At 38.2% G+C, this 27,954-nt stretch overlaps 1 protein-coding gene across 4 annotated transcripts in view; it reads left to right on the forward strand.

The window, feature by feature from the left end:
- The window catches only part of OSBPL8 (oxysterol binding protein like 8), a 93,124-nt gene that overhangs the window by 27,980 nt on the left and 37,190 nt on the right, over window positions 1–27,954 (forward strand). The window contains exons 2-4 of one of the 4 annotated variants that reach the window (XM_062016122.1): window positions 1,984–2,089; window positions 7,303–7,339; window positions 13,107–13,244. In XM_062016122.1, the coding sequence (XP_061872106.1) occupies window positions 2,048–2,089; window positions 7,303–7,339; window positions 13,107–13,244 (217 nt within the window). In that variant the 5' untranslated portion in view covers window positions 1,984–2,047. Of the gene's footprint in view, window positions 1–1,983; window positions 2,090–7,302; window positions 7,340–13,106; window positions 13,245–25,997; window positions 26,248–27,954 lie in introns of those variants that run through there. The other 3 variants (XM_062016148.1, XM_062016140.1, XM_062016130.1) reach the window with 3 other exon arrangements.

Below are 27,954 nucleotides of genomic sequence, written 5' to 3' on the forward strand. Positions count from 1 at the left end.
TTACATGAAAATATCTAGCCATATGCTTCCCAGTTAAATGCCACCTTGGTAAATCTTCAGGTACTTGAGTAAGGTCCTTGTCAGCCCTTTGAGTGGTAGGGAGCTTAAAACTTTGCCATTTCTTCAGCACCAAGTCTTTTTGTTAAACTTTTTATTGATGTTTTCTTTAGTGTTTTAGTGTTGTAACTTGATGTAGTGTGTTCATTTTGTATGTTCTTCCTAAGGGATTTAAAAATCTAATGTGCTTTACATAATAAAGAACAAAGAAAATACCATAATAAAACATTAAAAGCAGTTGAACAAATGGTTCTTCTTTGTAGTGACATTTGTTTTCATGAGTGTGTATTTCCTGAAGCAGTCTTTGAACCACAAGATCTTGTTTGCCCTCCTCACCTTTCTCTTGCTCTCCTCCACCCAGGATGTTCCTCAGGCACCCTGGAGAGAATGTGACTTGTGTGACCTACTCTAGGTGGTCCTGCTTTGGCAGGGGGTTGGGCTAGATGATCTTCTGAGGTCCCTTCCATCTCACCTGCCTCCCACCTCTGTTCTTAGTTCATCTCTTTTTGCTGAAGCCATAGCTTCGTATATACCCTAAGCACAACGTGCTAGCATAGCTTGAAAAAAAGGTCACCATCTCCATGCTGCCCCTTGCTCTTGCACAACTGTTAGTTTAGCAATCTGGTTTGTAATTCAAGTGCTTCCTGCTCCCTCACCCCACCTGAGACAAAGAGAGAGAAGGGGCGGCGGGGGGGGGGGGGGGGGGGGGGGGGCGGAGAGAGGTGGGGGGGAGAAGGAGAGAGAGAAAAAAGAGAGAAAGAGAAATGGGGGGTGGGGCATAGAGACAGAAAGAGAGAAGAGAAACGGAGGGAGCAGAGAGGGAGAAAGGGAGGGAGAGAGAGAAAAAGAGGGAAAGAGAAGGAGAGAAAGAGGAAGAGAGAGAAGGAGAAAGAGAGAAAGAAAATCCTTGAGCTAATTCTGTGATCAAACACTGTGGCTAGAGTGAAGGGCAGCATGGCTTCGTGGAGGGTGGGACTGCAATGTGTTGTCTCTGCAGTCTCTGCAAGATAGTGGTTTCTATTGAACGAGCCTGCTTACAGCCTGCTGGTCTGCTTATATGTTTTGCTGCTGTGAGTACCTTGGTGACAGAAGCAGAGCCAAAGAGCTGTAGATGGGTGCCTGTGGGTATTCCATTTTCATCTGCTTCCCTCCTGAAACCCACTAAACAAATGACTGGTTAAGGCATGTTTTCCCCTGAGTTTTGTTTGATTCAAAACTATTTTCTTGTCTCACTGGTGACTTCAAATGTGGTATGAGTACTAAGATTTACTGTAGCTCTCATTCTCTAGTTTAAAAAAAAGGAAATAGGAAGTGTCTGGAAGGAGGAGTGTGGTAACAGCCAGCTGAGCGCCTGCTCTGCCACAGAACATGCTGTTTTGCACAAATGATTTCATTCCTGTGTCTCACTCTGACAAAGCAAATCAGGGCTGTTTCTGGAGTTATGCTGGGAAGCCCAAAGCTCTGACTGCTCCAGAATAGCTTTTATACATGCAAACACCTTGTGTGCTGATGTGCCTGTGGGGTGGAAGCAGTGTTCTGCTGGGGACTCTAGAATAAGAGGAAATGCAGGACAAAAACTGTGGGTTTCTTCCTTTTACTTTTTTTCCCCCCCTTCTCCTTATGTTCTTCCGGCATAACTCTTTACTTTTACTTTTTTTTTCCCTTTTTGGTGCAAGGATAGTTAAAAGTAAATGCTTTTTCTCTGTGAGTACCTTTTGTTTCAGCCATTTTGCTTGAAGCTCTTCTCTCCCTTCATTGCTAAAAAACTGCTTTTTACAGGGATTATGTGTGTTCTGCAAGGAACTGTAATAGTTTACAACAAGAAACAATTCAGCATCTCAAAACATAGAGAAGAGAGAGAGTGTAGCACTTCAAGAACTTTTAGCCATTGAAAATGAATTATTGTATTTTTCTATCTGCCTCCAGGATCTCAAGTAGCAGGATGGAAGAACTCTGACTGACGGAGAGACAGACAACACACTCTTTCAGCATGGAGACTGTTCCGGTTGATGGGGAACTTGATAGAAATTCAGTGAGTAACTTAAATGTGACTCCAAGTAAACACATGAATATGAAGATGCTTTTGCAAGGAGAGAATTAAACAGCTTGAATCTTGTCTAGTTTGGTTTCAGTTGATACTTTCCTGGTATATGTATTTGGAATATCATATAGTATGATCTGTTAGATTCTAATGGCAAGGGGGGTGGATGTCAAGCAACATTTGATTTTAGGAGTTGATCCATGGTGTCTGAGACAAAAGAGAAAGGTATTCCACTGTCTTACTAATTGGTCCTTTACTAATTAATGACCTTGGACTCACTCCCGTTGGAATGAGGAGTAGGAAAAGCAAGAGGAGTGATAACTGGAATATCATCAGAGTAACCTCAGGTGTGAGAGTTAAAAACTTGTGCTGATTATAAAATATCTGAAGTAATGAAAATACCAAGTCTTTTTTTTTAAGTACAACTTAAAACCACAGAAGGCCTGTGAGTATTATTACAGTCGTCGTCAAAATATTGAAATGATTTATAACTGAATCTTTCCAGAAGTTGAATTGTGTGGAAGCACCCTTAATAGCTGAAGCAGTTTACAAAGCTGCTTTCTGATACTAAGCACTGCCTCCCAAAGGCAAAGTAGGATATTTTCTCTGTATCAGTGAGGTGAAGCTTAAGACCTCACTACTGACAAACTTTACTTGTGATGGTTCTACTACTACATGAAGCTAATAATTTGATTAAATGTTTTATATACTATTTGTCCCTTCTGATGAATTTGGAGAGAAGCTATTTTGCAGATCTTGGTTTTTTTCTGTAATAAATAAATTCATTGATTGGTTGCAGGGCAAGTACATCAATATCCCAGGCACAGCACACTGAGTACCATTGGTCAGCTCTGTAATGGGATAGATTTTTTTAAGAAAACAACTCTGTCAATTCAGTTGCTGTGTTCCATATTTCTTTTTTTTTTTAAGTACCAGTTCAAAAAAACCAAACCTTGAAATGTGCTAGTTTTGTTTTTTGACATGTTTTCACAATAGCATGATTTTAAGCAGGGATCTTGAAATGAGACTCTACATTTTACCAAGTCCACTTTAGAAGAATGCTAAGTGTAAGGATAGATTTGTGTTTCATCCTATGTGCTTAGGCACCTGAGGTGTCATCTCAAAATATTTTTTTATTTTCCAGTTCATAGTATACTGTGCTTAGCTACTCTGACCATTTCTCACCAAAATGTCATCTAGTGGAGTAATTATCTGTCTTGATAGTTGTTACAATGTAAAGTTTTGTGTTTGCACTGTGGCTTTTAAAAACATTTTTGAAAGCTTGTCTGGGAGTCAAATTTACTTATTCTGATGTACACTACAGTGAAAAATAGAAACTGAAATACAAAAAAAAAAGCATATATTTTAAGAGAGGTTGGACTCTGTAGTTTTGAAGACACAGGGAGCATGCCGGTCCTGACACTTCACAGAATTTTAAATTTTTTCAGGGGTTATATTTGAGATTTTACAGTATTCCAGACTTTTAGCTGCAATCTGTTTCGCAGTTTGTTTGTTTGGATTTTTTTAAGTTCCACTTGTTGGATTAAAAGTCATGAAATACATGAGTTGCAAACATGCATAAAGAATGCTCATCTATGGTTTGCTACATGGTTTAAGTCCTTTGGGATTTCTAGGAGGTACCTGAAAAGTTCCCTTTAGAGGTGTCAGCTTTTTTATGTGGGGTTTTTTTTGGCTTCTGTGTAGAAGAGAAGGAGATCACAGAACTTAGTATTGTGAAGTTTTCTTTCCAAAATTGGGCTGGGGAGAAAAGTCTTACATGAAATGTTTTTCTTGTCTAATAAGTAGGTTGTTTTGTGTTGTATCTGAACACAAATGTTGTGGAAGCTCAGGAAATTACTTGTAGCCTGGTAACATTACAGCAATGCAAAATACTGGACACTTATTTGAGTTCTTGTTTGAGAACAGTTTTTGCCTATTTTTTGATGAAAATAATAATTTGATTTAAAGAAGCCTCCCTGACTCAGAACTCAGACCATTACAAACCATTATTTTCCTAAATGATTTTTAAATAAATCTTTCTCGATGACTCTAATTTTTAACAAAATGTATATTTCATAAATACATTGCCTTTGATACAAGTTATATGTAACATAAAAATGCCTTTTTTTCCTTGAAGCATAGACTGAAGATTGTTTTTACTGATCCTCTTTGCAGGTTGGGTTAGTGGTCCTGAATTTAAATGTAACATGATTAATCTTAGTGATTTACACATATTGGAGACTGTTTTCAGCAGAGGTCTGTCTTCAGCAAGGTGAAAACTCTTAACTGTGCTTTAAAATGTGCATTTGAACTCTATTAAGAATTTAACTGTAGGTTTAGATTGTAAATCTAGTAACTATTTAACAAACTTTTGTAGTGTGAGATTCAGACATGCTCTCATGACACATGCTTGAACTTCAGTTTTCAACAGGAAAAGGATTTATTCAATAGGACAAGTTGGCAGATACAATTTTAGGTTTAGTAACAGTTGCTTTATTTCTGACAAATTGATGTCTAAAAATAGTGCTTTCTTGAAGCCCAGAGCTGCTTTTGTATGAAAATAGAATTATGGTGGCTGTCTCACGATGGTTTATATTGCTGGTTTTATTCCTTTTTCTTAATCTAAAACTTTACTGGGAGGAGAGCGAGGTTTTTTTGTGTGGCTTAATAATAACGTTTTTAACTGCTGAGTAGAAGCTACATCAATCATACAGTGCTGAGAATCTCTTGTATCAAAGGACCTTGTTCTACAATCTGTAATCAAAGTCGTCAATTAAATAAATGTGAAAATAAAGGTAGGCTGTGTATGTTTCTCTTGGGTTTGTATATTTAAAAAAAAAAAGTAGGAGGTAACAGACAGGAATGACTCAAGGGAGTTATTTTCAGAGAAAATATTGAAGTAGTAAAACTGTCATTTCTTCGTTCCCTTAGGGGTCTGCAGTGATATGAATCGCAGATGATAGAGGTGCTGCAATAGGCTACTGGAACATTAAGAGATCTCTTTGGCCAATTCTCATTTCAATATCTTAATATCTTGCATCAATATTTAGAAATACATATTCTGAAGGTTTTAGGTAAATACACAGGCCCAAAATAGTTCTAATGAAGAGAGGAGGTTGACCAGCAACAAGGGCGGTTTGGTGTGTAAACAGAATGTCTATTGCAGAAGATCAGGGACAGAGTTAGACAGGCTTGTGTTTCAGCCTCTGGCGGTAGAGCTGTTTGTACCAGTTCATAGGATTAACCATGCAATGCTAAAATATTTACATAAAAAGCCCCTGCATCGTCTCAGGTGACGGGTTGCCCTGGTCTGTGGTGTCAAGTTGTATGTTGGTCAAGGCTACTTGAGAGGCAGGCAGGGCAACAGGACCTCCTGCAGAGCTTTTTCACTCCTTTCTTCAACAAGTAAGTATACACTGTGAGTGCACATGCTGTGTGACTCTCAGAAACTTCTGATCATATGTGTCTGTTAACAATTTACTTTTCCAGTTCTCTTCTCTTGCTTTTCACCTATTGGACTGAAATAGAACAGACTGGTGCTGAGTAGTAGTGTTCCCAGTCCTTCAGTCAGGTGCTGGATCTCTGTACTGTTAGTGCAGACTCCTTTATGTTGCTCTCTTGTCAGTCACTATTCTCTCGAATCTAAAATCAGTGTAGGGTAATAGAGATTTACTCAGAAATTGTTTCCTAGTCTGCAGTATGTTACATATACATTGAAAATAAACACTTTGCCTTGAAAAATGTTGAATTCTTTAATGTGTTTCATGTACATAAACTTGTCTGGTAAGTTCATGGGTTTCTTTAGTGGTGTTTCACTCTTTGACCTAAATGTAGTCTGTGACAGGGATAGAAGGTTCTTTACATAGTGCAGTTAGTTTATTTCAGCTTTTCTTCTTTAACCAAGTCCTTTTCCAGAAAGCGCAAAATTTTGAAGGAAGAATTCCCTCACATTTCCAATGTGATTTAGTGCAATTGTAGTATTCTCATTGCAGTACGTAACATCTGCTTGTTATTGTAACAGTCTTATAGGTAGCTATGAGGGATAAAAACCTGTGTTTTGAGATCAAGAGTGTAAGATGACTTCTGCTTTAAAAGATGTTTGGGTTTTTTCTTTTTTACATTTCCTCCTGGAAACCTTATTCTGGATAACAGAGGGGTAAGAGTGAGTCCTCTTGAAGCAGGACAAGGATTTGTCTCCTTTATAGGCAGAAGCTTTTTACTTGGGATATAGAAAATACAGCATGTTTGGATTTATTTTCTTTTTAAGAAGGAAAAAACAGTATGCCTGTTTTCTCCTGGTTTTTATTCATGGATTTTAAATGTAGTAAATGCTTTAAAACATATGTAGAACTTACCTTCCATCTGTATGCATCTGAGCACAGAGGGATTTTAGCCCTGATTGTGGCCCTGGGTAGCAATGACTTATAAAAGATCCTAGATCAAATGTCAGAAAGGAGTACAGACCATGTACTATGTACAGACTATGTAGTTACTCTCCTGTAGTGCCTGTATTTCATGTGTTCAGTGGGACAGAGATAATTTTCTGTACAACTTGTTTCTTTTGCAATACTTTGATATTAAATGTTGTCTTAAATTAAAAACTGCACTGCTTGTCTTGACTCCTCAGCTATTTAAAATGTTACCTGTGTTTGTAGTTTAACTGAATCTGTGGCTTCTAAGTTTGTGTTTCTGTGCAGAAGCAGCTGGATCTGGCACTACTAGATGCTTGCACTTCACTGATAGCTTAAAAGTTTTTGTCTTTTCAAAACACCTGTCTGAAAGTGGAATGGCTTTGGAAATAAATTCTGTGTTATTTCAGCTTTCTTTAGAGCTTGAGTTTTCTGGAAACATTGCAGCTAAAGATTTCTTAAAATATGTTGTGTATCTAGTCATATAAGCTCTATGTAGATAGAGATGTTCCCCTCAGAATTAGCAGTTGAGACAGTTGCTGTTTACTAACCATATATGATGATGGCTTCTCTGTAAGCCTAATTGTCAGTTTTGTTGCTTCAACTTTCTGAACTGATAAGTCTCTTGAGGTCTTGCCTTTGGTATGGAGATGCATGCTGTATTTTAGTTACGAACTAACACTGTTTTCATTGTCCTTCTTCTTTCCCACTGCTGCTGCTTTTGTGCAATTGCTTCTTCCTGGCCTGGATTTTTATGTTTGCTGTTCTTCGTTCCTCAATTGTATGTGTACACAGCATCATGGTGATAACAGAGACTCTCATGGACCATCAAGTAAGTGACTCCCCTCCCCTACAGTACGTTTGCACATATGTTCCTAAGAACTGGTATATATCTTTGCACACAGACTGATGGGCTAAGTGCTAGGTTTTCTTCTGTATTGTAATTGAGAAGCTGAAGTATAATGAAAATTTCCTATTGGAAGAGTATTTTACGTAACATACTGCTCATCTAAATGTTTCCCTACATTAACCCTTATTTTTTTAGTGGGAAAAGTTTTATTCTTCAGCTTTCCCAGGCATGGCTAGAAAAAAAAGAACTATTTAAAATAACTTATCTTGAAGATAAAAAGATATATTTATTAGTTCAAAATTGAACTTTCAAATGTTATTCTACTGTAAATAATAAGGACATGGAAATAATGCTTCAGAAAAAGATCTGGTTTTAAGCTTGTCTGTTTATAGTGCTATATGGTTTGCTTAATTTCAATACATTTACATCTTCAGAAATAAACAAGTGTATATACTGCAATACTCAAAAGGATTGGATTTAGTGTGGCTATGAGGAAAATTCAGTGTGTGTCTATGTGTCTTTGGCATTTAGTCAAAGACTTACTAGTGCCAGTGGTTCACAGGCATTACTACGATTGTATGGTTGGCAGAAAAATTTTGCCTGGGATTAAGAATTGTGTATGTGAGGAAAGGAAAGGAGCAGACACAGATTCTTTTTGGTGATAAATCTGTGGAGAAGCAATGGTCTTAGCTGATATCACTTATAGACATTAAAAATAATGTGTGAACTGAATTATAATCAACCTTTTCCTATATCTGATGTCCTTGTGCTATTTTCAATAGTGTAGGCACTTTGACATGCTCATCTAGCAATAGAAGAACTGGTAATCTGCCACTTGAGATATGTAGGGTTTTGATGAAATAAATTGGCTGCAAAGATTCCAATTAGTGTTTCTTCTGATGTATAAATCTTAATGATAAACTATGTATTAGTAATTCGGTGGCCAGCATGAGGAAATGGAACAAAGTATGTATTATCAACTCTAATAGTTCTGCTGGTATTTAAATGTGTCCTCCAAAGAGTCGTAAGGAGACTTTTACTAATGGATGTTTCTTCTCTAAAATAACCCTCTGCTCGTCTTAAAGGAGGCAGATGGTATGGGTTTAAACTCACTCAGGTAAAGGAAGGTATGAATGGAGGTCATCTTTGTCTTGGATGAGTGCTCTAATTGAAAGTCTAAAAATAAATCATCACTTGGAGGCCTTTGAGTGGAAGGAATGGTTGGCAATGCTATTGTATGTCATCTTGGACGTGTTGAACATAAGCCTACCAAATCTGTCTTTCAAGTTGCAGATATGTCATGCAAAACCTAAGAAGTATTAGTCATAGAATGGTTTCAGTTGAAAAGGACCTTTACAGTTCATCTGTTTTACACCCCCTACTGTGACATCCTCTTCTAGACCAGGTTATTTGAAGTCTGTCCATTTGACCATTTCCAGGGATGGGGCATCCACAACTTTTGGGCAACCTTTTCCAGTGTCTCAGACACCCTTACTGTGGAACGTTTCTTTCATATGTCCAATTTAAACCTATGCTCTTTCAATTTAAAAATGTTAGCCTGGCCTGGCTTGTCATTACAGGCCTTGGTAAAAAGCTTTTTTCTGTCTGTCTTATAAGCTCCATTTATATATTGAAAGGCCTCAGTAAGGTCTCATCAGAGCCTTCCCTTCCCCAGGCTGAATAACCTCAACTCTCATAGAAGTGTTCCACCTCTCTTATAATTTCTGTACGTGAGAAGTTCCCCAGGAACTTCTTTTTAAGTATTTAAAAAAAAAAAAAATTTGGTTGTCCTTACCAAAACTCACTAGAAAAGTATGAGTGCTTTGAAGATTACTGTGGTGGTTTAACCTTTTCTGAGTGCCAGATGCCCACCAAGTCATTCTATCACTCCTTCTCCTAAACTGGACAGGGGAAAGAGAAATATAACAAAAGGTTCCCGAGTCAACGTAAGGACAGGGAGATCACTCAGCAATTACCATCATGGGCAAAACAAATGCAACCTGGGGAGAAAAGGTTTGATTTCTTAACCTATCAAAGTAAGGAAATGAGAAATTAAAAAAAAAAATCTCTGAATCATTAAACACCTCCCAACCTTCATCCCCCAACCCCCCCTTCTTCCTCAGTTTCTACCTTCTTCCCAGCAGCACAAGGGTTATGGTCACTTAAGCACAGATGGACTTAGCTGCAGGTTCCTCTTATGGTGATGCCTCCTCACGCTTCCCCCTGCTACAGTGTGAGATCTCTCCCACAGGAGATAGTCTTCCATTAACTTCTCCAAAGTGAGTCCTTCCCGTAGGCTACAGTTCTTCACAAACTGCTCCAGTGTGTGTCCTTCGCATGGAGTGCAGTTCTGCACAAACTCTCCCAACATGGGTCTCATCCACAGGGAAACAGGAACAGACTGCTTCAATGTAGATCCTCCACAGGGTGACAAGTTCTGACAGTAAACCTAGTCCAGTCTGGGCTTCTCTCTCTGGGTTCCCAAGTCCTGCCAGAAACCTGCTTCAGTGTAGGCTTCCCATGGAGTCACAGCCTCCCTCAGGCATCCACTTGCTCTGGTGTGGAGTCTTCCATGGGCTGCAGGTGAATCTCTGCTCTGCTCCCCTGTGGCCTCTATGGACTGCACCACAGTTCACAGGGGAATCTCCCTTCCAGTGCTTGGGCACCTCCTCCACCTCCTTCTCCATTGACCTCAGTGTCTGTGGGGATATTCTTCTCACATTCTTACTCTTCTGTTGCTGCAGTTTAGCATCTGCACAGCAACTTCTTCCCCTTCTCCAATACATGAATCACAGTGGTGTTACCTCATTTGCTAATCAGCCAGCCATAGGGCTGTCTTAGAATTGATTGGCACTGGACCTACCAGTTACAGAGGAAGTTTCTGACAGCTCTTTGTAACCCCCCAGTAACAAAACCTGGCCACACAAAATCACTACAGTTAGTCAGAAACTGAATGTGGTTTTTGAGGTATACTGTAGGTGCATGGGGACATAAGAGTCCAATGCTGTAAGTTTCAGTTTGGTATTTTGGGCAAATAAAACATGTTTGACTAGGGATGTAACTGATTCATTCATGCTAACTTTTATTTCACAAATGAGCAAGGTCACTAGAGTAAATGACCATTACTGTCTTTGATTTTTTATGTTGATTTTATTCTGTGCATGTCATGAAGTTCCAGGATAAAATCATTCCATGCTTCAGATGATTTCAAGAATAACTATAGGACCATCAAACATTGTCAGTAAATGGATGACTGAAGTATGCACCATACATTTTTATAGTGTTTATGAAATCAATCAATCAGAAGCTATAAACAGCACACAAGGAACCTGTCTCAAATTGCTGAAGTATCTATGTACTAATTAACTCTAGTCTCTTAAGAAGATCTGCTTCTGAGTGGTAGGTGTTTGATTTTAATGGAATCTTAGCAATCTTATTCACCAACCCCTGGTCAAAGCAACAGGTATGTTCATCCTTGCCTGATCTTCACCCTCACCCTAAAGCAAACATCTGAGCATCAGGATGAGGCATTTTGAAGGAAGGGGACAATTTCTTCATAGTGGCTGCTACAGTGTGGATAGACTAAATATTTATGTTCTTAACTGATCTACTTCTATTTGTTTTGTACTTTCACAATACTTTGTGTAAAAAGATGATTTTAAAAGCCTTCTGCAAATGTTTCTTCAGCTTTGTATATTGGATTTCTCAAAAGCCAACTTAAGAGGTTCATCCTAGGTCCTCAGGCATGCAAAATGCATACCTTAAGGTATTCTGCATTAAGTGATACATAAACTGTGCTTTGTAGGAAAGGGGCCTTTCTGACTGCTAGCAGCAGTCTTTGCAGGACCCAAATTGAGTCTACAGACTAATGAAGGAGCATGAATTTGGTAGTGAACTTGAGGCTTGTAACCCCGTGAGTGTTACCAAGTTAACATCAGCTGAGTTCAGTTCATGCTTTGGGAAAATTTGTATGCAGAGCTTGCTTACAATCTGAATTACTGGCAAGTACCACCTGAGAAATTATTTGTCTCAACAGCTTTAAAAAAACCTCTGGAATTTCCAAAGCTTAAAGCTTTAGAAAAACCTTAGAGCTGCAGCACCCTGCCCTCTCAGAAATGAGCCTTCTGCATAGGTCACTTGAGAAGGGGTAGTTGTCGTGGCTCCTGCTGCAGCTTGGCAGACGTGGAGCCATCCCACAGAGTGGGAGCACAGCCCAAGGCAGCAGCGGGTACTGCCTGGGGGCACTACAGTCACAGGCGGACTGTGAAAGCTGCCTACGGCCTGTAGCTCTTAAGAGAGCAGCTTTCAGCTAGTTGATTGAGAGTCGATGCTACTTCAGAGCAGCTAAAGCTTTTTTTAAAGCAAGTGAGTAGAGCTCCCTGCCAAAACAGAGAACTGTTTTGTGTGAGGCAGCTGTTTTCAACCTCCCTTTTATTTTTCATTTCAGATACTGGACCTTTGGTACAGTCCCTTCCCAAGACTTCAGCAACTCCCCTGCCCTCCCTTTTCCCATACTTGTAACTGTAGGACAAAGTATCAAGAAACCAGCTTTTCTACAAGAGCAAATTCAGTCACTACTTTGAAGTTTTGACCTTATGGTACTGACAGACTTCAACTCTGAACCTACAAAATGAGCTGTTTATGTCCCTTGACCACTGCCTGATATATTTTCTAAGCAGCAGCCTGCATAGGGTATAATTTGTCTGGAGCAGAGCTTCAGATGGTTTATCTCGTAGAAAATTAGTCCAAGTATATGTTCTGGCATGCCTGCATTGCCTCATGTACTCTTTGTATTCCTGAGTTACTTGCCCCTTCTTCCAAAGGTCATAAACTTTTCCTTTTTTCCTGATTTTTTTTTTTTCTCTATTATATTTCAGTTATTGAAATAATAGTAGAAATAAAGGTATGAAGAAGCCTTCTATACTTTTCACATTCTATCCAGAGAATTGAACTTGTTTGTTTAGACTAGAGCTTCTGCTGACCTTTTAAAGCTGTTTGAGAAAAGCTTGGGAACTCTTAAAACCAGCATCATCGTAAGTTCCAGTCTTTTAGGCAGGCTCTTCAGTAAGCATCTTCTGTTTCTCCCTCTGATCTCTTTTTCCTCAGTATATCTGCCTCAACAGGATAACTGTAACTGAGTCAGCCATTCTTCCACTGCTATGGGAAGGTACAGTTTTGTTATGCAACTTAAAGAAATATACAGACATCATAAACAGCGTGGCTGGCCAGGTGATCGTACAAATAGCTAGAAGACATAAAACAAGTCTTTCATACTCATAATGTTCTCTTCTGCTTTAAACCTTTCCCTTTCCAGAGAGTCTGTATGTAATCTTTATCAATAAGACTTGTTTTTTATGATGTACGCACATGCGTTCATCTTAGTTTTCTGGGATGGTGGCACAGCTTGATCTGGCAAGCCGTTTCCTGGCTTGTCTGTGATATGGCTAGTTAAACCAAGAACTATCATAAAAGTAAAAAGAAAGCAGGATTCCAGGAGTTAAGTAACAGCTCACTGCTGTATTCAGTAGCAGCCTTTCCTATATCCTCCTGGGTTTTGTTTTCATCTTCTTCCTCGTGTCTTAGACTAAGCTTGTTAGTCCCCTCCAAAGCAAATCTCTGAAGTCCTAGAATGAAAAATTTTGCAAGACAGTATTTGAATATCGGTTTCATGAATGGCAGTGAAGCTGTTAATAGAAACATATGCACCAGTATGTAACATCATTGAATGAGCATCCATTTTGTATTTCAGCAGTGGTAACAAACAGCGATGAGTCACAGCTTTTAACTCCAGGAAAAATGAGCCAGCGCCAGGGGAAAGAAGCCTATTTTACTCCAACCAAAGAGTCACTACAACCATCTCTCAGCCCAGGAACTACCCACAGCCATGGTAAGACAAGACTGTTTTTTACAGAGGTTTTAAAGAATTTAAATACTGACATTATTACCTGTTCCAAATGTTGGTTCAAAACCACTGCCTTTCACAGTCAAGAGGTAAGGAAAAATGTATATTGCAATAATGTTATGTAATTCTTTGTATCCTTATGTGCTCATATGAAAGAGAAAAAAAGTCCATTATGTGGTGCACTAGTTTATTAAAGCATGCTATGATTTGTGGGACAATAGTCCATGTGATGGGAAATAATTATCTGTGTGTAATCCTGTAACTGATGGTCACATTAATGGCTCAGGTAAAAAGTTGTTGTGTAAAGTTGTGTCTTTACACAAAGAGTGTTACGATAAACTACCTAAGCAAACCTGAAAACTTTTGTAAAGATCTTCTAACAATTAATTCTACTGAAAGATTCCTCTCTGATTATGAGGAGAAAAAAAAAAGTGTCGTTGCTACTTATTGCCAGCTTTCAAACAGGCCCTCTGCCTCACTAAACCTGTTGGAAACAAACTTTGAGTAGATTTATGTGAACTAATCAGATGTAAAGTGGAACTCCTGAGTAGACCTGACATGTTGATAGTCTCTTTTAAAAACAAAAACAAGACATAATTGCTCTTCTTGTGCTTATTTGCATTTGAAACTGCTCGTGTTGTCTTATTGCCTAGGATATCATTAGACATGTTTCTTAGGGTCTGTGGAGTCTTTAGTGAAAAATTAAAGCTTTTAAAATTAATATTCTCTCTGCTTTTACTCTTGACAGCCATGCTGGTCATCTATACTTCCTTTAATTCTTCCTATCAGTAGTATTACTGGAGTTTTAGTGTTTGATTTTTTTAATGTTAGCCTCTGTAACTCCCATAGCTTGCTTCGTCAAAGTAATATTAGCCTGACAGAGTAATAAAGGCAGTGTCATGGGTAACTTCGAATAATATTTCCTGTTTTCCCATTCAGTACCCTCCAGATATAAAGCAAAAAAACCTTTGAAATGAAAGAGTGTTGTTACGATGTTGAATTTGTTACTGTTTTAGTGTATTTTAAGAATAATTACAGTAGTATTCTCAGTGCTACCCACAGTTAGCTCTGATATATTTTCTAAAAGCTGCTGTTACCTCACTGAAACTGCACTTTATGTTCTCTGGCTTGTGTTGTGCTGAGTCTGGATTTTGCTATCTGTATAATATACGCATATAGCTTGTTTGTAATTTCATGTTTAAAGAAATTTTTTGTTATTTTTCTATGTGTTGTGTTGTATCCTCTACTAGACAAATGTTGTAGTTCTATGTGTATTTGGATATTGTAATAAAGTCTTTCTTTTAATGTTTATTCCCACTAATTTATAAAGGCAAACTGTTCTGATTTTTTTTAAGAGCTTTCACTCGTAGGAAAGTCATTAAAATGGGCTTGAAAAGCACAAAGACTTGATTGTGCTACATCAAATCCTTGCAAATATTAAGTCTTCCGTTCTGATTACTTTTTTCTCCTCCTATGTCAGGGTTTATATAAGTGAACTTAAGCTTGTTACATATATCTGCCTTCTTTTTGCATCAATCATCAATGGCTTAGTCTTCCAGGAGCACTACTGGAAATGAGGCAGTAGTTTCATGAACCAATGAAATTGACTTTCAGTCAGCTTGAGTAGTGAAAAGGTATGATGTGGACTAGGCTTCGGCAAACTTTTAACTACTAACTTGTAGCCAATCTACAACCTGGGAGGTGTAAGTTAGGTTTTTATAGAGGTGGTTGACCCACATTTAAAAGTTGGATGGTTTTTCTGTGGTAGGTATTCATATAGGAAAATTACAGTGCTCGTGAAAAAGTAAGCCTATTACACAGGGGAAAAATATATGCTATGCAAGTATGGAAAATATCAAGTAGAACAGAGTTTAAAGTGATGGAGTACTTGAGGTTGACTGTTGTAACTAGAATTCAATTAACAAAGGTCTCTGAAACACACCTATAGTATTGTATGATGAGAATATGCAGAAGTAGAGGAAATACTTAGAAATAGTGTTTAAAGGCATTTACTATTAACTAAATGAAGATACTTCTAGTCACTGCCATCTGAATGCATCCTTAAGAGTTGGGTAATATAAACAATTCAAAAGCACGTTAAGTACAGGATAAAAGAGGATCAAACCAGAAAAATGTATGGTACAGTCTAGAAAGAATAGATTACATGTATATAAAGGGAAGCTGTGACATTTGGTACTTGAATGCTATTTAGCCACCATTACCTAAGTTCTATTTCCTACAGCCTGCATGGCAAAGCCAGTTTTGTATAGAGCTTGCGGTTAAAAATAAATGAGTTGGAATGGAATGAAACAAAACCTGTGAAGAGGCAGTCTTGGAAGCAACCAGCACTTTGGTGTTATTGGGGAAACACCACCATGTGTGCTGGATTCTTTGGCTGGCCAGCAGCAGTCCAAGGAGATTCATGCTCAATGCCCATCACTTGCAAAGTTTACTAGAAGCAGCTCAATTTCTGTTTTTTGTTTGTGTTTTAAGTAAAATCCCAATTACAGGTATTACGAGTAATTAAATATAGATGAGAACTTAACATGAGAACTTAATAACATTAAACATCTGTTTGGGCCATTTTTTTCCTACTTGGATCCAAGAGTGAATTGTTAGCAGTATGTATACCATGATTTAAAGTGTTCCTATGTATAAATTCTGGCTTTTAATCTACATGGCCATAGCTCTGGATTTTTCTGTTTTCCGGTACTTGGTTTCTTAATTTAAAGCATGACTTCTTCCTTCCCTGCTCATTTCACTCTTGTGAGATGGAACTTAGTATGTCATCTGAGTCAGAGATGAGAGTCATGTTTTTGGTGTCCAGTACAGACCTCTTTTACTAATACAGAGTACAGCTTGATCTTTCAGCATTGTCAAGTGATTGTTCAGCAAAAGTTTATTTATGCTCTCATTGTTCTGCATAATGTTTGTAGGAAGAAGTCACACCTTCTTACTTTACATAAACATTTTTAGGATCTTTGAAGATATGCTGTCCTTTATCATGAGGCTGAAGACTAGTTGATCTTTTAGGCTATAGACTGGCCTTTAAAGATGTGGAGGTCATATTCGCTTTCATAGAAAGCTTCAGCGAAGTTGTTTAACAGAAATGTATTAGAAAAACTGATGGTGAGAATGATACTTGGTGTATTCACCAGTCGCCATGTATACTCACCATATTTAGCCAATTCAGAATTTTACTGTTGAAAGGCTAGCTCAGTTGTATATAGCAATAGTAACTCAGTTATAGATAACAATAGTCCTGATCTGGATGTGTAATTAATTATTATAGATTTATTTCTGCCTTGCCCATTATTAGTTAACTAGAGTGTTATAATAAGCCAATCCTGATTATGTTGCTGCAATTATAGTTTGCTTTATAAAATAATTTTGAGCCTTCAAACACTGACTCTAAATTGGAGAACACCAAAATCCAAGTGCCATCTAGTGCAAAAGCTGATAACACATGGAGGTGTTGAGGTTCAAGAGACATCAAAGCAAACCTAAAAACTAGCTTTTTACATCCACAGTGTGCAAGAAAGGATTTATTAAGGGTACAAAGTTGGCTTAATTAGACCACCTTTCAGAAAGCTGGCAAAACATGAGCGCTAAGATCAACTACCCAAAGGCAGGCTTTCCAATCACGGACCTCTTGAGCATCACAACTGAGGAACTCTTTGTGAAAGTGGCCTTGAGCAGCTTCACACTGAGGTGATCTTGAAAACTTTTACCAATTTTCCTCAGTTTTCATGGTATAGGTTTAAGAGTGCAATTTCTAGACCCTTTCACTCAACAGTACCCTCAAATGGATTACTGTGCTTCTCAAACCAGGGTGGGAAATGATCAAATTATGATAAAGATTTACCAAGAATTTGCAAGATAAAGCTTTTTCTTTTTCCCCACATAGTGATTTAATTCTAACTTTTGAAGTCTTTGCCTTTTTGTAATGTCTACCAAGTTAGTACTGTCTCTTAACTTTTCAGTGCTGTGTATTGCATGTTAATGTTGCTTTCTGCTATGTTCTGTTTTCAGGCCATTGTTCATTTTCTTCTACCTTAACTGCTAGGCAACAAAACCTTTGTAGTTCTCTGTGCCTTAAACTTGCTAAATGGTTGTACTGCTTTTTTTGCTAAATATTTTATTTAGAATTATGAGATTTGGAATTTGACTTAAATAATTCAGTAGCCTTTTCATGAAACATAAATGGGTTTTGGGGAGCTAGCTTTTGCTATAAAACCTTGCTTACTTTTTGGGATAGTGTGTTTTTAGACTCTGTGGTGAGCTAGTGGGGCCTTACCAACTCATCAAGACCTTTTGTTTTTTTTTTTTTTGGAAGTGTAGGGCATATAGATGTTAGGACTGCTAAAATATCTTTAATTTCTAGTATTTGACACATAGGTTGAACAGTGTTTATTTACCTCACTTTCTGTGTTTGAATTCTATAGCTGAAAAGATTATTACCCATTAATGGACAGACATCTAAATTTCTATCAATCTTATCTTTGAATTTTTACTTTTTTTAACCTACCTACTTGTTACAAAGAAGCAACAGCGACAGAACAGTTTTATTATAGTGAAAAATACAGAGTCAAAAACTGCACTTTCAAAGCTGTAGAGCAGAATTCTGCTTGCTGATGTAAGCTCTTTATGTTGTTACACAAATTATCCCTGCTAAATTGGATCCTTGTAAGTCTTGTTAACTCAGCCTTACATTGGGATACTGCTTTATTTGATAAAATGGATTAATATAGAAATTGTAATCACTTAAAATGTACCCCCCCTCCAAAAAATAGAAGTCTCGTTAGAAAGGGATTTCAATATCCTCTAACTCAAAAATATGCTGCTAAAATATATTTAAAACTTTTTATGAAAACAATGTAAATGCTTAAATAATAATAAGCTGTGCTTGTTTTAAAGAGAGAAGTCTAGTTGAAATTGTACTATTAAAAATGCTAAAATAGAATGTTTGAAAATATCTGATAATTTCTTTCTTACCGCTATTCTGTTGTCTGTTTATGGCTTTGTTTAATGAAACTTGGTGCTGTTGTTCTTTGTGTGCTCTGAGTGTATGAGGAAGTATATATGAAATATTTTCTATTGTTTTTAACTTGCTAGTAACTTACATGTGTATTTATTTGCCCAAGAGAGAATCCCTAGACTTATTTGTTAAGAGTGTGAGAAGGTGAAAATCCATGTGAATAACATAAAATTCAGAATATGCTTTATAGAAAGGGGTTGCATTTTTTTGAGTTTCATGGATTTGAGTGGCACCTCTAATTTGCAAGTTGTACCAGTGAGAGCATCATCCAAACTTAAATATGAACAAATTCCAGTGGTGCTTGTGTTGACAATATTATGTGTGACACTGTAAGTCTAGGAACTCAGCAGATGATGCACTAAGATTTTGGAGCCCTAGTTTTTGTATTTCATGTGGATAACAATGGCCTGTGCAGACAACCTTCTGGGCTCTTGAACTTGGATGCATCAGCCCTCAGTGGTTTTTTCCTATCTTTATTCAAAGCATTGCTGAGATGCAGATGGGGTGAAAATGAGAGTAGTATCTGGGAAAAACATGTTAGGAACATAAGACTGAGGTATTTTACAACAGAGTACATCTTTGAGCTAAATTAATAGCTGCTTGCTGTCCTTTTTTTTTTTGTCTTTTTTTTTAAAGACAGCTTATCAAAGAAGGGTAAGCAGTGGAATTGCAAGCCCAGAAGGAGCTTGAGCTCAGACAAGAAACAGGATCTGCCCCTCCTTTCCAGTAGAGGAATAGTAATAGTTGTTAATTAAGTTTGGAATATGATGCAAATGTCTTCTGTTACTGAGAAATACCTTAAGTGCAGGGAAGTGGATTGACAGTGGCTGCAGAATTATAGGTCTGCCAGTAACAATGATAACAATGAACAGAGAAGAGGAGGTGAAGCTGACTTCAAGGGAGAACGTGTTTTTAGCCTGTATTGAGTTTGTACTAAAGGCTATTTTCTCCAGAGTAAACATCTAAAGGAGATGTTAGATGTTAGTATCCTTAGGATACTGCATTTGGGGAGAAAATACAAATGTAACTCGTGCTGCATGTGAGAGAAAGTAGAGAGTGCGGAAGAGATGTTTTCAAGCAGTAGACCCTAAAGAACACTTACTACCAGCTGAAGGGATGAGATGACTTTGGAGCCATAATGACTAAGAAAATGTGAGACTTGGACAATACTGTCTACCTGAGGCAGTTAACAAGTTAAAGGCAGTTTGGTTTAAACCAGAAGAACTTGCAGCTTTTAAAAAACATTTGTTTCAAGTTCTTGGCTCAGTTGACAGCAGCAGCAGCATGTTTTGTTTGATCAGGTGACTGGAAATGTTGGGAACTCCTGATTCTCCTCATCCATGTTCCGGCTCACCGGTGGTTGCTGTGCAAGAAGTTCAGGAGATGTAGCACACATCTCCTCTTATCAAGCCACCGAGGGAAGATAGATTACTGTGGGGCAGAGGAAGGAAAGATACAGTCCCATGTCAGTGAGCTCAAAGCCTTTTCAAAGTATTAGCAGCTCTCCCTGAGACGGTCACTTGGCTTTGGTCCCACAGCAGGTTTCTGCCAGGAGGTCATGAGCTACTTGTTCATGTGGGTGCATGTGACTGAAGCCACAGTGGAGATGCATCACAGTGGAGCTGGAGAAAAATCCTGCATGCCTGTGGTTATGGCAGATGCATGGGGGAGGCTATAGCTCCACTGATACAATACTGATCACTCTGTAAATGCCAGCTCTGGCATCTTTCAGCTAGCACTTTCAATGTGTTAGAATCTCTTTTTGGTAGTGGTATTTGGCTTGGAGATGGTAAAATCTTGATAATCTAACCGATTTCAAATCAAACTGTTTCCTGAGCTGTTGTGTTATATCTAATATTTGAGAATTGCTTCTGCTTTTTTTGGCTGCGTTTCCTGTGATTTTACATGTAGACAGATTTTAGTCATGATGTATCTTCATGCAGTCTCCTGTTTTCCTCCACTATATCTGACTTTTGAATAGAAGAGTTGACAAATGGCTAAATAATTTCTGTTGACACAGTAAGAGCATGTCATGCTTTCTTACTTCATCTTTCCATGAGTTGGTCTCACTGTCTCAGCACTAGAGAAGAAACTGCTAGAGGTCTTGTTGAGTCTCTCTGGCAAGCTTATTTTTTATCACTTCCATATTAATCCTAAATACTGTTTTTACCTTGTCTTTTGATGATAAGGAAGTGTTTTGTAATCAACAGTGTATAGGAGCCATGAGGACTGGATTGTTCTTTAGGGTAGTTCTGGTTTAATATCTGTTGTACTTCTGACCAGACCTCAGTGACACAGGTAGTCACTTCTCAGTTTTATGACGGAGCATGGACATGAAGCCCCAGTTCTGAAAAATTGTGTAACTTATTTGGAATAGCTTTAGTGATGCTTGTGTCAAATGGGATGTGAGTGAGGTTCTAGTCAAAGTAATCAAGGAAGGCATCTGACCCTTAAATAATCTGGTTTTAGCTTGTGTTACCAGACTGAATTTCTTGTCCGATGTTTTCAAATCTGCTCTTTGTGGTTAGTCTCCTGAATCTATTATCTTTACCTCCAGCCTTCTTAGTAATGCGTACTCTGGCACATTCCTCTCTGCAAGTCACTGTGTGTTTATTAAAACTTGCCATTTCTGAAATGCTACTCCACCCACTATTTGTGGCTTGAGTAAATTGCATGTACTCCTTTCTGTGTGGCTTATAGCTTTATGAAGTGTGGTACTGGGCTTGAAAGGCACAGCAGGGCTGATTACTGTGAAACTTCTCAAGCAAGCTCTCTTTCTCCATGACAATTTCTGAAGAGCTGGCCTACTTGAACCTGAACTGTGACCTTGAGAGTTCCATAAAGGCCGAGATGAAAACTGTTGAAACCTGAGCAGTGAGCAGGCCTATTTACTTTGAGTGGGAGGAGCTGAGCACGAGTGTTAGCAGCCAAGGAGGTGTAGCCAAGTACAGTTGCCAACAGGGCACCGGGAGCCTTGGTGTTCATTCATAACCACTCTCAGGCGTGCCCCTAGAATTACGCGTCAGCTAAACAGCACTCAACTTGGAAGTACCAGAGAACAGAAGAGAATTTGGTGAAGGAAACTTGCTCCTGTAAAATACCGACACAACTTGTAGCCTCATGATTCAGAAATCTTTCTGAAACAACTACTGGTGTCTGAAGGCAGGTATACCTTTAAGACCTTTTTTGTTAAATAGGAGATAAACAATTCTGCTTAAAGTGTGTGTGCAAAAATCAGGTGCTGGATAGAACTCATTTATAGATACAATAGTCTAGCAGTTTGCTCTTTCTGTTTTCTGCATGCCGCAAAGTGTGTGTGTACGCTGCATATAGAGAATTCTTTACAACTTTTTGTTGGACTGGAGGTAAAATTGTACTGGAAAATGTAGTGTTGTTCGGATTTTAGGGCTAATTATTGTCAGACTTGAATGGCAAGTCTAAAAAGCTTCTGTCTTGTTAGCTATGCCATCAGTTTTTCATCCTTTTTCATACCGTGGCTTTCACAGAATTTGTTTTTAAGATTTCAGGTTTTCCATTTATACTTCTAAGGGGAGAAAGGAGTGGACTTTTACTTTATATCACTAAATATACCCTTAGTTGTTTTACTGCATCAATGTCAGTTTGTATAATGTGTTAATTATTTTAAGTGTCTAGAATCTGTATAAAAAGGTTTATTATATTTAAAGTTCCTCAATTGGGTAGTTCAGAATATATTTGATTTTAAGATCAGTTTATGTGTTCGGAGAGGTCTTTTTTGGAAAAGCCTATGCTTTTTTTCAGCTGTAAATATTTTTCTGTTCAAGAAGTGTTTTAAAACTAAAGCCAGGTTTTGTCAAGTGCATTTATGCGCTGTTGGAATTGATTGTGTCTTCTGTTTACCTTTGTTTTATATTACTGGCATATAAGTTTTGCCTCAGACTGCATCTTGGGAGAATGTCTTAAGAGTAGGATTTATGATTTGTTTTTCAGCCAGCATTTGCTATTGAAGAAGCCCTGATTGAATAGCTGATACGAGAAATGCATTCTGTCCTTTAGGAAAATATATACAACAGATAAGTTTTTCACTTCTGAAGGGATATTCAACAGATGGACTGAGAATGGTTTCTTACCACTTCCCCCACCCCTGAGATAGATTAACTGAATATTTCAGTCATATTTTTTTTCCCTTCTTCCTACTGATTTACATATTATATAAAACAAAGAAATCAGGAGACTTCTTCCTTTCAGTGGCATATTTAGTCTAGTACCTTTTTATCTTTAAATATTTAACTTTTGTTATGAGATATCTTACATTTCCTGGTACAGATACACCATGGCACACACCTGATGCATTTAGACCAGAGTGCAGATACTCTCCTGTTTATGCAGGCTTTTCAACTATCTCTGGCTTCTGCAGTTGAACTTGGCTGTAGTTCTATTTCCAAGTATTTTGAAATCATTAAAACTTCTGAGCTGTGTATATTAATGCCTTTTCAAAGTATATCAATTATTAAGGTGCTGGGAACTGATATCAAAAGGAGAGAATGCTTCCAGGGATGTTAGGCTAAAATCATCTAATTCCAGTTTTATCAGTAGATCAGCCTATTCTGGCTGAATTTATTTTTTGAGAGGGAAGAAGAGGAAAAAGAGTTTGGAGTTGTCTTTATGTAATACTTTATGGCTAATTAAGTGTACCTCTCCATTGTCATGTACAGAACATGTGAAAAAAACCCCACACTTCTAACTACTTAAAAGTATCAAGTTTATTGCAAAGAACTAAAAGGATTTTTAAGAGCTTTCATCACCAAGTGTGTGGGGAGGAGAAGCCCCTTTAACATCGCAGGCTGATGCTCAAGGTCTATAATAAACTTTAGCTTGGAATCACACCATGGAGAGGAATGCTTATTTTTATTAAATGTTGCAGATTCCTTTTGATCTAACATCTTTTCAGTTGTGTCAGCTATCTCTTCAGCAACTTAGACTGCTTTGAAGTAGTTGAAGTAAATGAGCATGTGTATACAAGTATTAGGGGGCACAAATCACAAGCTGTTGAAAAGTTGAACTAGTGAATTGTTTCAGGCAAAGCATATAACTATCTTTACCACTGCAGGTGTAAGTGAGATATGAAGATGATTTGGTGGGGGACAGGCAGATGAAGGATGGAGTTTAATTTAGACCTTTTCCCCCTCCTTGACAACAGAGTCCTGTTTTGGCAAAAAGCACAGTTTGCCTCTCCTATATCACTGTTGAGTTAAAACAGAAGGTACTTAGGGTGCCCAGGTAACAGCCTCCTTGGTTGGAAAATAGCTTCAGAGAGGGAAAATGTAACATCCATAGTGAAGTTAATAATTTTATCTATCCAGTTATTTTGTTTTGTCTTCTAAATGGAGAGAAGGACACAGGAAGGAGAAAGAGGTTTCTAATCAGCTGTGGTTTACTGTTGGCTATATGAATGGTGTCAATGGACCTGAAAGGACATGGGAGAAATAAGGGGAAAACCATCACAATTACGTTGTTTCCTCAAACCCCTGCATGTCTGGCCAAGTTTTAGTAACATGAACGTAAGGTGGCAGAGAAGACTGTGTTGTGGAAGAACCTGGTATGGTGGCAGAGTGATGCTCACTAGCAGCTCCAGAACTGTCTGGCTCAGCAGCTGGAGGCAGATGCAGACCAAGTGCTGCAGGTGGCTGGTGGTGGAGCCTCCTGGTAGTCTCTGCGACCCTGCTGTTCTAGACAAGGCAGGAAAATGTCCTGATACCAGCGTCAGGAGAGTGTTCCATGCAGGGTCATAGCCCTGACTCTGAAAGATGAGATAACAGACCCATTAACTGGGCAAGATAGGTCTGTAATGAGAGGATACAGTTCCTTCTGTGTGTAAGGGGAGTTTCTCTACTGCAGCTTTCTCTTCATTTTAATTTTAAAAGAAAAAAAGGTACATATTCTGAGGAGATTCAGATCAAGTTAGTTGGTCTGTTTTGTAGTTGAGGAGACAGACTTGGAGAAGTGATGTGAAGCTGTGTTTATATATAAAAAGATAAGAAAAAAGTGTTCTCCCTTCTTGCATTTCCTCCTTGTTGGCCCACAATTCTGCTCCCTCTTTTTATTCCTCCGGGGACATCTGCACAAGGACTGCTTCATCTGAGAAGTATGAGACAGGAATGGATAAATGGAGACAGGCCTGAATACACGACATGCTCATCCAGTTTCTTTCCTCTCCCTGTGCTCAAGTGAATAGAGTTTCTCACTTATAGTACAAAAGAAGTGGCAGTTACATATCACATATAATGGTTTCTATTGATGCCTCATGTTTGTTTTTTTCCAGTCATATCTTTTTTTTTCCTTGCCATGTATGGGACATCAGTCTTAGAGGCACGAAGAAATTCTAGTGCTTCATAGGATGCTGGAAGCTACTCTGTTTCATGATCAGAAAAATTATTTTCAGTGTTTTCTGTACGTGTCTTTTTGTTTCTGTAAAATGCACGTACATTTCACAGTTAAAACCTTTCATAAGGTTTTAAAGGGTTATGAAGTACTTCAGGCTCCTGTATTATTCTTGAGCCAATGTGAACTGAAATTACTGAGCCACAAATAGTAAACACACTTCTGGAGTAAACAGTATTATTTGAGAATTCATCAAATGCACACTACCATTGATTTAATTTTATGAGATGTTTCACTTCTTAAGAGAGGAGAACCCCTAATAAGGTGTAAGGGGAAGTGCAAGTTACTATTTTCAGACCAGTTCTTAGTGTGTTGTTTTTCTGCTTTCCAGCAAACAGAGTAGGGTTGAAAACATATTTTTTCAGAAATAAGGTGTGGTGGGGAAAATAGGATCAGCAGAGAAGTACCAGATGGGAAGGAAATTCCACTTACAGAATAAGGTAGCCATGCATGCTAGTTGTCCAGACAAAAGAGTGGCTGATCTAATGAGCAGTGGATGAAGGAGGTTAGGGAGAGCTTATTTGACTTCTGGTAGCTATCAGCAAGAGCAATTTGGATCAGCTGATTTTTAGTCCGGAAGCACAATCAACTGGGGTTTTTTTTTGTTTAAAATTAAGTTGGTTCACAATTGTATAAAATATTTGAGGCTTTAATAATAATAAAAAAAACCCCTTTTTGTGGAGGTTATTTGGTGCTACTCTTCCAGGAGTCAGGCTGGTTTGTATCTGTAAATGTGGCAGAGTCTTGGAGAGAAAAAAACTATCACATCACCTTTAAATTAAAAAAAAAAAGAAATGAAGGTGTAGAAGCCATGGCAATCAGTTGATGAAAACTAGCTAGGTAAGTGCCTAAACAGCAAAGTTCAGCATGGCTGTGTAATGCAAAACCTTGTCTCCCTTTTCAGGTTCCCATAGCATACCACAGTATCGAATAAGGGAAGCTCCATTGCACACAGCACAGTTCATGAGCTATGTAAATTTGGGACTTGAAAGGCTAACAGGAAAACAACTTGATTTAAGGAATCCTTAAAACCTAAGTAGCCACCATTTGCAAGTGATGGGTAGGACCAAAACAGAACTGTAAAAAAACGAGATGTAGAAATGATTTGTGGAAAAGAGGAGCTGAAGCAAAGGCATTCGGCTTTAAGTGTCCTAATGGATGTGACAAGAGGAGTATAGTGTTGCTTGGCTTGCTGCTGATTTGGCAGCCTCTGTCTCTTCACTGCATTTTTCATATGTGCCCTTCGTTTGTTTCTTTTTTTTTCCCCTTTTGTATCTTAGTCATCAGAATGTGAGGTAAAAGGCTGTTACTGCAACACTCTTGTTCCAAGCAGCTAATGCTAACCAGCTTTCACAGAGAACATAATCCTTACACAAACACCTTAACTCATGAAGGAAGAGGGTCCAGTACGACGTAGGTTTTCTTCATGTGCTGGGATTTCATCTGTGTTTTCTTCAAGAGCTGATGTCCGAAAGCTTGTCCGGAATGCTTCATTTGGAGGATATAACGAACTCTCTCCTGCTTTACCAGGTTTGTTTTGGTCTTGCATTTCTTAAAATGTGCAGAACAGAATATGATCTCCACCTCTTTTTTTTCAGCTTGCATAAAAGTACTGAGAAGTTGGTAGAAATCAGAATATTTCTTGTTTACTTTTAGATAATAGCTCTTTGTAGTGGCAAGATTTGCAGACAGGCGAGTAAGTTATCTTACAGCGCAGCAAATATGTCTTTAAAATGCATCTGTGTATTTGGTACTGACTGGAATATTTGCTTTGGTTGTTTGAGCTTTTATGACTGAAGTTCTGTGATGTGGTTTATAAATGCCTTCTGCCCTTGTATTTTCCACTCCCCTCGCACATAATGGACTTTCTTTAAGTAAGGTACAGCAGAAGGTTTTAATTTGGCTGTAAGTACTGAGTAATCTGCATGGTTGTCGTCAGTGGTTTGGCATAAAATGACAAGATACAATGAGTTGAGGCTAAAAATAGTGTAAAATTTTGAAGATGTGTGACAGCAGAAAGGGTTTAAATCTCCTTTTGCTCAGATCTGTTGTTTCCTGAAAATCAGTACTATAATATTGAAATCGGTTTCTAGGGTTTTATTGTCCATAATGTGTTCTTCTGTTAAAGGTACCTGAATTTCAGCAGTTTACTTTAGGAAATATGGATGCTTGAAAATGTGTTACAAGGTCACCTCTTCCTGAAAGACAATATTGTAGAAATTGTATATTCTTAGCAAAATTATTCCATATGGGGGTGATTTGTCTTGTGTATGTGCACGTACCATCTTCATTGTGTTGTCCCATGGGGCCAGAATGCTGGGGGTGGGGCGGGGAAATAAGAGATTTGGGGTTTTTTTGTCGCATGTCTTCTGCAGAACAGTTCACTGAATTTTGTAAGCCCTGCCTGTGAAGCCATGGAAAAGAGTTGGGGTGTAGAGCATAAAGGAAGGTTGGAGGCTGATGATAAAGGAATTCTCTGCATCGTTGGCCACTGCTGGCTTGCAGAATCACTGGAGCGGCATGTTCAGCCTCAGATGGGTGGGATCAGTTGTATGGGACACCATATTGTATTAAACTTGCCCTCGAACACACACTTTCACTCTGCTTCTGGACACAATTAGCATTCTGCCGGGAATTTGACAGTGTGTTTAATTCAAGCTGATCAGGAAATAATGATCTCAAAGTTTCAAAGCTTTAAGTTTGCAACTAGACAGAATCTCCCTACCTTTAAAATAAATGAATCTAGTCTGGTAATTACTGTAACAAAAAGGGATTAATTTCCTGTTTGCTTCCTTCCTGTGTAGCATGAAAGCTGATTGCTATCTATAAGTGGACAATTAATGACTTCTTAAAGTGCAGAACAATTGAGAAACGGTTTTGAATGAAAAAAAAATCAAGTGTAACTGCCTAAGTTTAAGGAGCTTTGTCTTCTGTAGTCTTTCATATATCTGAAGAATTTAAGCAACCTTAATATACTGGAAGATATACTCTTTCAGTTTGGTTTAAGCAATAAGTAGTTACTGCCTGTCTAAAAGGTACTCATACAGTTGGAGTGAGGACAACCTTTCGTTGTTATTGTTTATCAGGTGTTTGCAAAAAAACCCCATCATCGTGAGTAAATATGTAAAAGGAGTGTTTGTGTTTTTCTGAATACTTTGGGTTCAAAATCCATGGAGGAATCTGAATAAGTTAATGCAAGATTGCATTAATACTGGTTGTCAGCAAGCTTTTGAAAAT

Source organism: Colius striatus, chromosome 1, assembly GCF_028858725.1.
Source record: "Colius striatus isolate bColStr4 chromosome 1, bColStr4.1.hap1, whole genome shotgun sequence".
In the NCBI taxonomy this organism is placed as follows: domain Eukaryota; kingdom Metazoa; phylum Chordata; class Aves; order Coliiformes; family Coliidae; genus Colius; species Colius striatus.